Genomic DNA, 12,160 nt, shown 5'->3' on the forward strand with positions numbered 1-12,160 from the left:
AAAGCAGGAGTAATGCCACATATATGTAGTATTATTACTACTAAGTAAAATCTGTTTGTACCTGCTGCATTCTGGAAGTTTGTCAGAAGTCCTCTGTTAAAGGTTATTCTGTTTGATGCTCCTTGCTCAGACCGTGTCTGGAATGTAGTGATTTTTCTACTCCTAGGGACTTTCTGCAGAACTAATAACCTGGCATATAATAGTCCAGATAAAACACTAAAAAAGAAAAGGTGGGAAGAAACACTGATGAGGTTATGCAGATCTGTACATCTTTCCTAGAATATTGTTTTAGCTTCAGATTGTGGTATTATTTGTGAAAAAGTCCGAAGAGTTTAAAATAATTGACAAGCTTGAAGATCTTCAATTTAAGGAGAGAAACAAGAGGATTAAGAGGGTTTTAATGGCTTTTAAACCTTCACAAAACCAGTTGAGTTTCTTTAAAAATCAGTGATAGTTGATAGGAACTCAGATCAACTTTGAGTGATTTCTGAATTGAAGAGTAGCACAGATCTCTTGGAGCTTGTTACATGCAGTAAACTCTTAGTGTATGAGAAAACTTAAAGATGGCATCATGGAAGCAATTAAAAAGTAGGCAAAATAATTTTCGAAGTATTGTTTGAAGGAGGTGAGAGAGAAATTTTGGAGAGCCAGAAGAGCCAGCACTAGGTAGGATGAGCTAACCCTTGGGAACTGCAAGCCAAATAATATTGACTAATTTTTTTAACCTATTTTTGTTTCATAGGGATGCGGTAAAAAAATGTACACTTTTTTGAGGGGGACGAAGCAATTGCAAGTGCTGAGATTTCTAGGAATCTCTATTGGAGTAACGCAGATCCTGGCTATGATCCTCACAATTACTTTGCTGTGGGCTCTGTACTACGACAGAAGGGATCCCGGGGCAGATCAGATCATGGCCCTGAAGAGTGATACCTCGCAGCGGCTGTCGTGTCATTCCATGGAGATACTGAAACCAAGCCTGACAAGGATCTTTGAACACACATCCATGGCAAACAGCTTTAATACACACTTTGAAATGGAAGAGCTATAGGTGATGCAATGAATCTGAGAAGTCACAAAGAGTTTTAATTGAGTTTTGTTGTTGTTTTTATTCTGTTCCATGAAGTATGCCAAGTACAGCAGTCTTTCTGGGCGTCAGAAAACAGCTGATGAATGGAAGTGAAGGAGGTCTGCATAGAAAGAAGGATAACCCTGTCAGCCTCTTAAAAGAGCCATGAAACAGTTGATTTCGTTCGTTTGTTTCTTAAAAGGCACTCATTCCCTGGGCACAGTAATACTTAACTTATTGTCACAGGCTGTGTGATGTGTAAAATACTGATTCATTCACAGGTAGACAGACAGAACCTCTAAGGAAGCATCACGGGAAAGGAAGAGAAATACTCCTCTTCTGAAGAAACGACTGTGCTTTGGGACAAACAAAATGTGACTTCAGCTGAAATTGACTTTTACATTTTTAATAAGCCATTTGGAAAATGTCTTAATCAGGGATCTATGTATATATAATTGTGTGGTTTTGTGTGTGCATGGAAAGCAGAACTCAAGTCAATACTTGGATTTAAAAATTTGCAAGATTTGTAAAAAGGGCAAGATTTTCTTTTTTCTAACAAAACCTTTATCTTAGCTGTTGTTAAAGATGTTCTAAAACTTCTATTTTTATCTAACATAACTGTTTAATTTTTAATTTTAAATATAGTAAACAGGGATTAAAAACAAAACTATGACTCTGAACAATAGACTTTAATTTTCTGAGAAATTCTGGAGAATTCTTCTTTGAAACAGTTTGTTCTATGGACTATTTCTTAGTAAAAAGAAAAGAAAGAAAAGCTTAAACATTCTTTCCAAAATGGGAATCAGTATGGGAGTAGCACATTTTTATAGATAGATCTTTTCTCCTGTCTGTGATTCCCCTGAAGGTAGAAACAAAACGACTACAAGGAAAATGCTTACAGTTCTGGATGCTATTGCAATAATTGTGGAAGTACCTAAGGAGAAATTATACGTTGGTGGTGTCTTCATTAAGAGCTCTCCAGTGGCTTAAAATGCCAACTGGAAACAGCATTAAAATGTATTTATTGAGGTGGGGAAAGTGCATTTTACTGTATTTTTATGAACAATGTTTATTTCATAGGATTATTTTTACAGTTGGCCATGCTCCTGAAATATATATTTGTTCCACTGACTACAGTAGTTTGTGGCAAATGGGTTTTTACATAATATTACATTTTAAAAATTCTTTCATTTGTTTTGAAATTTGTAAAAGAAAAGAAAAAAAAGCAAGACGTGATTTGGTAGACAATAAAATTACTTTTGTCTTAAATTCCATAATGGCTTTTTTATTTTGAACCCCTAGAGCGTGAATGCTTTGGGTGGGAGTTGGGAGAGTCCTCCTGCTAGTGTGGGTTAATTTGATGTGTCTTTACCCATTCCACTTATTCTGTTGTGGAGAAACTGAATTGTAAATTTCATTTTCTTTTTTTATTGCTTCTGAGAAAGCTTCTTAAGGGCTCATGAAATGAAGCTCTTAGCTTGTGTGGGCTGCTGTTTGTTTTTTAACAGTCTACATGTGGGTGTAATTATTTCACGGGTACTATTGCAAGCAAGATTACCTTTCTGCTTTTGTACTTCTCCTACAGAAATGCTAATACTTATTTTGGGAGGTAAGAAAAAGGCTAAAGGATAGACTTTCCAAAATTTTGCTTGGAGTATCTTTGTCAGATACTTGCTCATGCTGAGAACTTCCACCATTTGGGAAGCCTTGTGCCCAGTGTTACTGCAGACTTCCATCCTTCCCATCACTTAGCCTGGGCAGTGTTTCTGTAGCTAAGGGCGAGGTTCCTATGTAGAAAAAGAGCAGGTGTCTGAGAAAGAGCTGGTCTACATCCAGGCTAGACTTTGTGGTGCTACAGAGACCTGTGATGCTGCACAGTGGATTGAGTCATAGTTGGTTCTTTTTTTACAAAAAAAAAAAAAGCCAATCAAACCACAAATTGTGGAATGTTTGATTGTGGATTACGTGTACACAGCTACATTCAGCTATGGTTTACAGACTACTGATACAGCTGTGGATTACAGCTGTACGTAGGGAATTTCACCCTAAGTAATGTAAAAAAGGGCAGGAAGAAGTCCTGCCCTTTGTCCAGTAAATCCTGACACTTGAAGTTTTACCTGGGGAGTGACTGTGGAAGCTCCCTTAGCCATGCTTCAGCTATCCTGAGTCCTCCCATGGGAGGACTCCCTGGGCTACCAGTGAGGTTGCCTGTGTATCTTCTCGTGTCCGGGTTAGAGCTCATGAAGGAACAAATACAGCAAGCCGGGCTAGGGAGATTTGTTCAAGAAGTCCACAGCTAGAATGAGAGATACTGACAGCCCAGGTCATTTGGTTTTAGGCTTCCCAGGTGGTGAGGAAGCACTGCCATTAGGTGTAGTCAGGTTATTTTAAGAGCAGGAGGACACCTGTCTGAAAGGGTGAGCCAGTGTGCTTGCTGGGACAGGCTCAGGGGCAAAGGCTCCTCCCTTCTAGAGAAGTGTTCATGTGGTGGAGTCCCTTGTTAGGGTCTGCTTAAATCCCAAAACATTTGGACATTGACTTGTTGTGATCCTCTTCCTAGGCATTGAGGAATGGTATTTATGCACCCCAGCTGTTAGTCTGACGAAAGAGGTTAGATCTGCACAGCGACAAATGATGCCGAGCTTCTCTGATCAGGGTGGGGATTGGTATGCCATCCTTGGTTAAGCCCAGGATTGCCCCTGCGGGGGTGTAACCGGTAGCGGAGGTACATGTATGGTCCTTGTGGGGGTTGCCAGTCCTTGGAGTAAAAAGCGTGCAAGGTGTTAAATGTACCCTGAGAAACAACAGGCCCCAGAAGGACGGGGTCGGCAGATGTCCCTGGGATCTGCTCAGTTTTTCAGTAAAGCAGCTCATTGCCTCTTGTTCAGCTTAAATAGTGGAGGGGTTTTCTCATACCACAGCTAAAACAGGAGGCTCTAGGTCCAGGAGGTGGTAAATCTAGGAGGTGGGGTCTGAGGTAGCGCTTCTCCAAAACTGATTTGGTGGTGGTTCCCTCGTTCAAGGATTGTTTGGGATAGGGCTCCTTTGATACAGGACCAACCTTCCAGACCAGTGTTTGTGGACCCTCACTACAGTGAACATCTGTGGTCAGGGTAACCTCACTTGGGCTTGGCCACCCAAATCCTGAGCCAGCCTGTGTTCAGAATGGGGCTAGTTTCATTAGGGGAAAGACCCACGTGTCAGGAATGATAGAAGTATTGCCTTCCCTAGTAAGGACTACTGATAAGTATTCTGGGGAAGAATCCTATTTTGAGTATCTAACCACATTTGCTGAAATAGGTCTCAGCTGTAAATTGGAACGCTTTCAAACTTTTTTCTTTCACTGTGCTCAGGCTATGAGGTGTCTCTCTTTTTCTAGGGCTTGTTCAAAGAGCCTTCAAATTGATTGACTAGGCTGCTGTGAGTCTGTTCTTTTCCTGTAGAGCTTTAGGATATATGTAGGAGAGAGGCTGCTTGGCAAGAAGGGAACATTTAGAGATTACTTGCAGCAGTGAAAAGTACTTCATCCTTTTATTTCCTTTTTCCTTCAGTTTTTCAGTTGTTTTTTCTTTTTTTTTTACCTGGAGGAGAAGGGTGGTGTGTTCTTTCTTCTCTGCAGCATAAACTGTAATGAACCAAATCTTTCTTGTTGCAACAACCAACCATGGAGCTGCTCCTTAATGTTTTTCACAGATCGCTTAGTGTGGAGGAGAGCAACTGTGCTAGAAAAGGGGTCACCCCCTGCCTGCATCAGGTGTTTCTGTTCAGCCCAGTGAATTGCCCCGATCCGTGGGACTGTGCCTGTCGCTGTGGGGCTGAGTAAGGTTTGCACCACGCAGTCATGAGTTGGGCATGTGGGGATGTTTTTAGGAGGCAAAATTCACCATTCCTGGTCTTTGGACAAGGTATTGACTCCTCTGCCAGCAGGTTGTATGACAGGCTTTCTAAAGGAAACATAACTATGTTTTCTGTTCTTTATAACAGTTCATTTTGTAAAAGCAACCCGTAAATATAAGGGAAATTATAAAGAATAAATAGTAAAAAGAGAGGCTGTTGGTCACAGTGACTGTACAGTTAAATATGATGGAGACAGCGATTTTCAAATAATTTTTGAAGTTTTTATCATAAAGGCATTATTTTTAGTTCATATGAATTGCTATTATTGAAGGGAGATTGTATCTAAAACTTCAAAACTTGTGTATGATTGACTACATTTCTTTTAAAAAAAAATTGGGATGTTCTAAATACTTCAGAATTTTTATGCATCTACTTGCTTTTTCTTCACTTGTTTCTTGTACATAGATACTGTGAAAGTGGGTACCTTAAAAATAGATAGATAGTGCAAGTAGGTAAGAAACTAAGCTGTCCAGGTAATTAGGTATATTTTACAGTCTTTGTCAGTCTAAATATGTTGTTCACTCCTGACTGCTCTTTCAGCTGCACGTTTACAAATCCTGTCAGCTGATTGCTATTCTAGAACACCTGAAAATCTTTAGATGTTTCCGTAGTCAATGGGACAATGAAGTCCTGGTGGGCCCCAGATGCAGGAAAGAGAGCATACGACCTAAGCACCCTCCCTGCCCAAAACTTTATGATCCTGTGATGTCACTAATGTATCCCCCTCCAGACCAGTTCCCTCTCTGAAAGCCACCCTTCTCCCTGGAGCAGCTGAGGTTGCATCGTGTTCTCGGCTGTGACAGCCTTCTCTCGGCGGTCAGTGTGTTTCCACAGCAAGTACACCCAAAACCTTAAAATGTAAAGCGTAAGCTTCCAGTTTGTCTCCGGTAGCCGTTTTATGGGAGGACAGTCATTCTCCTTAAAAATGCTCTGGGATGGTTCACAGGCAGGTATTACTTTTAGCTCTTTTCCCCCCAGAGAGCAGTGAGCTCCTGGCAGAGGCGGCCGTCACGCATGCCAGTGCTACGGAATACGCAGCTGGTAGAACAGCATCACCTGCGCTGCCAGTCGCCCTTTGCAAGTGCTACACAGTGTGCTGTTACCCGCTGTTACACTACAAAAGGAGTTTCATCTCGTTTGTGCACTAATATTTTAGCAAGAGAATTTGATACCAGGTTTGGGGTGGCTCTGTGGCCTGGGGGGCTCAGCAGAACGGTCCGTGTCTGGACATATTGAAAACATAGCGGATACTTTTTTAAAAAGTGCAGATAGAGAGGTTCATATTGCTGGAAATAATTTAATGCCCCAATTTTCTCTGCTGCTGCAAGCTGGGATGGGAAAGGTGATGGCCACTCAGACAGGAGGAGGGCAGCTCTGTGTCATGGAGCTGCGGCATCCTGGTCTTGGTGGCTCTGGTATGGTTTAGATACACTCACGGCTTGCCTGGAATTAGGGTCGGGGACATGTGTTGCTCTGAAATTTAGTGTTCCTTCAATCTTGTTAGGAAGAAAAAAAAAATGTTCCATGAATAAGTTATTGCAAAACCAGGTTGACCCATTCAAGCATGCAGATGTTTTATTTAAATATTCCTCAAATGTCTATTTATTCAGCATAACGCATGTATTATGCTGCCTCGTGAAATACGATATATGACTGTCAAACAAAATTGTCAAAACAACAACCCCGGTTTCTTTGTATGATACACAGAAATAATTACATTTCATGTACAGTACAGATGCATTTTACACAGTCATCAACAGTCATTCACTACCAAAACAGCATTTAAATCACCTAAAACACCAAAAGAATGTGTATTTCCCAAATTCAGAAGAAATTAATGATTTTGCATGTGACATATGGAAATAGGAGACAGGACTGGAATTCTGCAAAATCATACTAAATTATTCCTTAAGCTGCATTTTAAAAATGAAAGTACAAGTTGCTTCAGGGGTGTAACTGTTATGCAAATGTATTGCTGTAGTGCGTTCTTTTTAGTCCATATGAAAAGAGAATAAAGAGACTTTAAAAGATGCATGACCTGATGGAGTCAGTAGGTTGTATGTAGTCTGTCCCAAAGTGGGCTTAGTAACTGCCTTTTTGCATTATTTGCCCGATATAACTAGTCAAGAAGTACCGTGTGGCGTAAAGAAGTTGTTGTGGCAGACTGCTAATATCAAGGCAGTTTTTATGTCAGTAACTGTTTGCCAAAAGGTGGGGACCAAGCCATTTTTTGTCTGAGTAACCATGGGTAGAAGTAGGATGCAAGTAAAAACTCTGGGGCCATTCTGCCTCTCTTTTCAACCCCATTAAAACTTAGGTAACCCACCAGCTTCAGCAGATCTACTGCCATTTTCCACCAGGGTGAAAGAGAGGAGAGCAGCGTCTGGCATCGACCTCGGCAGAGTTCCTCAGAAGGAGCGCTCCTCGGGGTCGGAGGACAGCCTGTGCTTCTGCTCTCTCTTAAGGTTTGACAGAAATGTAGAAGCTCGGTTTACAATGAGTAAGTTACTCTGATTTGCAGAAAAAGTGGGAAGTTAATTGCAAATTAACCAAGCTTCCGAATAAGTAAATGATAAAAGAGTAATGCGTGACATTATGTACTCCTTTTAACTGCAGTTTAATTCTCATATGTGATATGGTTGTATTTTGGTGTATATACTGTAGCATGATAGTCCATCATCTACACTTCAATCTCTGTTGACAGGTAGAGAGAAAGACCAGTATTTGTGTGCTGTAAAAAGTGTATCATCAGCAAGTTTCTGTTTCTATGGGTATTTTCTCTTAATGTAAATTTTCAGGTCAGTAGAATGCTAGCAAATACTGTACTGAAACATACACTACTCAAACTATTAAATAACTGTGTTAATCATTTATCATAATGGCATCTAATGCACTGAGCCTTTTGATTTATATGCATATTTTATTTTGCAGACATGCAATTATTTCTGATCCAGTGTTTTTGATGTATATATGTATGTATTGATATGCACATATTCGATGTATATTTGATGTATATGGTGTATGGTATGTCGTGTATATAGGAAGCATTATGATACATCTCCTAATGCACTCTCATGAAGAAAAATGACACCTTTTTATCAGAAAGATTTCTGGTAACATCAATGTCTTTTTAAAAAAGTAGCCAAAAATCCTTAACTAGAAGAGCCTTCATATTAGCTTTTAGGCCTGCCCATGTGGGTAAATTCCAATTGAAATAAATTTTATTTTTACAGCTTTGGAACCCAATCCATTACTCTATCAGTGTTCTTAGGTAATTAAATATCTTCACACAATATAAATTCTCAAACAAATTTTAGGATGCAAGTTTACACATAATTACAAAAAGAATTTAGACATCTTTTTTACTGAATATCTTTTGGTGTCTTCCAGCATAGCCAATACTCTGGATGCTGCAGAATGTCAACAAGGAAGGTTTGGAAATAAGTGTTAGCTGATCCCAAAAGCAACTTTGTGGTAATTTTAATTCAAATAGGATTGATCCTGCAAGAGTACACTGGGTTGAGAGGTTTGTTCTGAAAATACAGAAGTAGGCAAGATGTCTACGGAAGAAAGGACTGTGTTGATTCATCAGTAGCCTTGAAATCCCAAATAGTACAGTAATGTTGGAGTGGACAACAACTGTCATAGAAATAGAGGACAGCGGACAAAAAGAACAATGACTGAATAGCGCATTCATGGTGCACGGTTTGGCTGTAAGATTATTTAAATGCTTTCCATTAGAAGTTTATAGTGTAGATGAAGTTGTGTAAAATACCTTAAAAAAAAGAAATCCTGATTCCTGATACAACAGGTGTACAATGACTTATTGCAGTTGTAACAGTACCTAGGAAGCAAGATAAAACAATAGTAAATATTGAACCTAACTGAACACCTTTAGTTCACTAATGTGTGTTTGAATAAGAAATACTGCATTTTTCAAAGGGAAGTTATTTGTACAACTACCATGGAACATTAACAATCAGCTTGTTGTAAGTGCACGGAAATGCCCCTTTCTACAGTAATATTTTATCATGCCTAATCTGAAAAACAACAGAAGTAAACTGAGATCACAGCTCCAAATAATTTCAGCATGCATTATGGTTGTAGTTCGTTCAGTCAGTACAAACATATTTCATATGAGCATTTTTTTCTTTCATATTTTGATAGTTTCTCAACAAGTTTGTGGTTTATTAACAGGAAAAAAAAGACACGTTATCAAAATGTTTCTCGTTGTTTTGCATTCAGCAGGAACACGGGTTTGTTTCTATTTTTTGTTTTGCGTTTTTTTTTTTTTTTCTAAAAAGAGCTCTCATGATAAGAAGAAGCATCAATGGGGACATTTCATTGTGCTCATATAGTAAGTCAGGATGGTCACAGAAGATTCCACTGCGCGTCAGTTCGGACAAGGGGTAGGAAACTCCTTTTGGTTCACACGCTACGACACCAAAACCCACAGAGTGTTTTGTTTCTCCTGAACCTCTCGGTCTGCGGCCGCTGGCGCACACGTCAAGGGGCGTTGTCATCGTCAGCTCTCTCGTTCCTCGCGACTCATTTCTCACTGCTCGAGCTCAGTTGGCAAGTGGTCTTTACACTAATTTATAAATAATTCCTTATTTTATAAAGCAGATACTCTGACAATGTTTCCTCCCGAATACTCGGGAGACTCTGGCCTATCATCTCCTTCGGGTGTGGTGACTGGAGGTGTCGGGATGCTAATTATTGCTGTAGTGACGTAAGGCTGCTCACAGTTTAGTTTAACGCACTCATCCACTTTGGCATTTAAGCTGGAACGGCTGGAGGAAGAAACAAAAATCCATGAAGAAAGAAGGTCCACGTTACCGCAAGCCCCTGGTGTGCCCGATTCCACTCCCTCAGCCGGCCGTCTCCGTCCTGCCCTGTTAGTGAGCTCAGAGCAACGCGGCACCACCCCACCACCCTGCTCCCCAGCAGCGGGTGGTCCATGGCTATGTCCATGGACAGGCCCCCTTTCTCCCTTCCTTCCCACCCGTTTCAGCACTTCTAAAAATTTCTGGGCTCATCCCTAAGTGTTTCTGAGCAGGGGATGCATTTGAGCTGCTCCCTGGGGAGCAAACTCCGCATAGCCAAGTGACTTGCTATGCAGGAAAGTGGTAACCAAGGAGTAGTCCCAGCCTCCTACCAATTCCTCCATGCTGTGCTTATTTAAGAACATTTCCTATATTATGTATCCTCAAGAGTAACACACGGTGATAAATGCACTAATAAAGGTCATGGAGTTGCTGCAGTACCTCAGCATCATAAGAAACTTGTAAAACTCAGACCATTTTGAGGTGAGACTGGCATTTTGTGCTTGTGGTTTTAGCTTGGTTTTTTTAGCACAAAGCTAGTGCTTTGGTTTTTTACATACTGGAAGTATGGTGCAGGAAAGACCTCTAGCAGAGAAAGGATGGATCCAGGCAGAATATTTCCTGAAAAGCTAAGAGAGATTGGAGCTTTGTGCTGGCCGGGAGGTCTCATTGCACAACAGCTGAAAAACTTCAGTAGCTACAAGCTGCTGGATTGTTCATGGAAGTGAAATCCAAACCTAGCAACTATACAAAGCAAGCTACTCAAAATGTAACTTAACAAGACAATCTCTATAGCAACTAGTGCTGAAAACACTTCTTTTTTAAATGGCGGCATGTTTGAGTTCAATAGAAAACACTTCTGACTCTCCCGAGACCTTTGCTGTGTTTTCAGAGGCGGTGTTTGGATATACCTGAAAGCCAGATGGTTTACTTGTGAGAGTACAGACGTTCAGTAAATTACAGAGTCTTAAACTGCACTTTCCTCACTTTTGTAATAACTCCTCAAACTAGGAAATAGATTTTTCTTATCCATTTCATATTTTTTATTTAGAAGAGTCTTTCACGTAGGACTCTGGGAATCAGTTTTATTTCTCCACTCTGTGGAAATGCGAGGAAGTCTCATTTGTCGTGTGCGTCTGAACCAAACCAGTAGAAACAGCAGGGACAGACCTTTCTTTCTCTTCCCACTTGCTCATCTCGTATATCTGAATTGCACATTTTTCTATGCTAATTTTTCTTATTATATGTTTGTCCGTGGTGTAGAATATTTGGTGCTCTATTTAATTTGGGGTCCCTGGGTGCTATTTGCTGCAAATAGTACACAGTGGGGAGGGCACGAGAGGGCAGAAATGGCTGTAGAGAGACTATTCTGTTATCTTGGATTAAGCTTGGAACAAACTAAGTGCAGGATGTTTCTGTACCAGTCTCTGTTTTTGAATGACTATTTGACTTTCATTTTTAGCCTCACAGCCTACCTGCAGAGACCACACCACCTCTACATCTCTTCTCTAATGAAGAAAGGGGCTTCAGCTCTCGGAGCGCTGGTGCCTGTCAAGTACCTGTTAGACAGAGGCGTCCTCTCCACACATCTGATCTGGATGGTGCTGAGCTCTTGTACGCTGCCTGGACGGCTGCCAGTGATGGTGGTGTTTGGGATGCGGTAAGTCTTTTTATGTCTTCGTGAGCAGCAAGTGCTGGTAGCGCCTTGTTGAGACGAGAGAGAGGGGCTGTGGCTGGGGGGTCTATTGACTGTGGAAACCTCCATACAGCTCTCTTCATAGACTTGCTCATCCACAAACTCGTGATTCTAGCCCAGAGGAATCCAGCAAAGGGACAAAGCACAGACAGAAAGATAATTAAAGTGAACATATTAATCGTGATTGTTTCCAGGCTTAAATTGACACAACTGAATAAACTGGGAAAGTCAGACAGCTTATGCTCGATTATGGTGTTTAGCCCATAATATTGGGCTGAATACCAATATAAATGTAAACGCTGGAACAAAAGGCTCAGAGCTCTAAATAAGAAAAAGTTAATCCAAATTATTTTCTAAAATAGCACATGGTTGTAATGTAGTTTGCATTATAAATATCTGTATAATCTATGAAGTGCCACAAAATAAGGGATTATGTTTATTAATAAAAATGCAAGTGGTGCTTATGTAAATGCTTTAATTGCCATTTGGAAATAAATAAGATTTATTGTATTGAACTATAATACAATAAAAATCATAAATATTTTCCAGATGAGTTTATAAAGCATCCTGTTGAATTACGTGTTAGAAATCAGCATCTGAAATAGCGTGTGTCGAGGTATGTATCTATGTAAAAGAAAAAGATTCAATTAAATAGAAGTTTTGATCAGAAGAGAT

The 12,160-nt window shown here is 40.3% G+C and overlaps 2 protein-coding genes across 3 annotated transcripts in view; one reads left to right on the forward strand and one right to left on the reverse strand.

Annotated features, from left to right (window-relative positions):
* Positions 1–2,335, forward strand: part of TSPAN12 (tetraspanin 12) — a 45,628-nt gene extending 43,293 nt beyond the window's left edge. For both annotated transcript variants that reach the window (XM_075147027.1, XM_075147018.1), the window contains exon 8: positions 743–2,335. In XM_075147027.1, coding sequence (XP_075003128.1) covers positions 743–1,048 — 306 coding nt within the window. In that variant the 3' untranslated portion in view covers positions 1,049–2,335. The remainder of the gene's footprint in view (positions 1–742) is intronic.
* A 6,924-nt stretch (positions 2,336–9,259) lies between these two features.
* KCND2 (potassium voltage-gated channel subfamily D member 2) overlaps positions 9,260–12,160 on the reverse strand; it is a 276,301-nt gene continuing 273,400 nt past the window's right edge. The window contains exons 5-6 of the mRNA XM_075147041.1: positions 11,349–11,596; positions 9,260–9,756 (exon numbers count right to left, since the gene is read on the reverse strand). Coding sequence (XP_075003142.1) covers positions 9,579–9,756; positions 11,349–11,596 — 426 coding nt within the window. The 3' untranslated portion in view covers positions 9,260–9,578. The remainder of the gene's footprint in view (positions 9,757–11,348; positions 11,597–12,160) is intronic.

Source organism: Calonectris borealis, chromosome 1 (genome assembly GCF_964195595.1).
Source record: "Calonectris borealis chromosome 1, bCalBor7.hap1.2, whole genome shotgun sequence".
Lineage (NCBI taxonomy): Eukaryota > Metazoa > Chordata > Aves > Procellariiformes > Procellariidae > Calonectris > Calonectris borealis.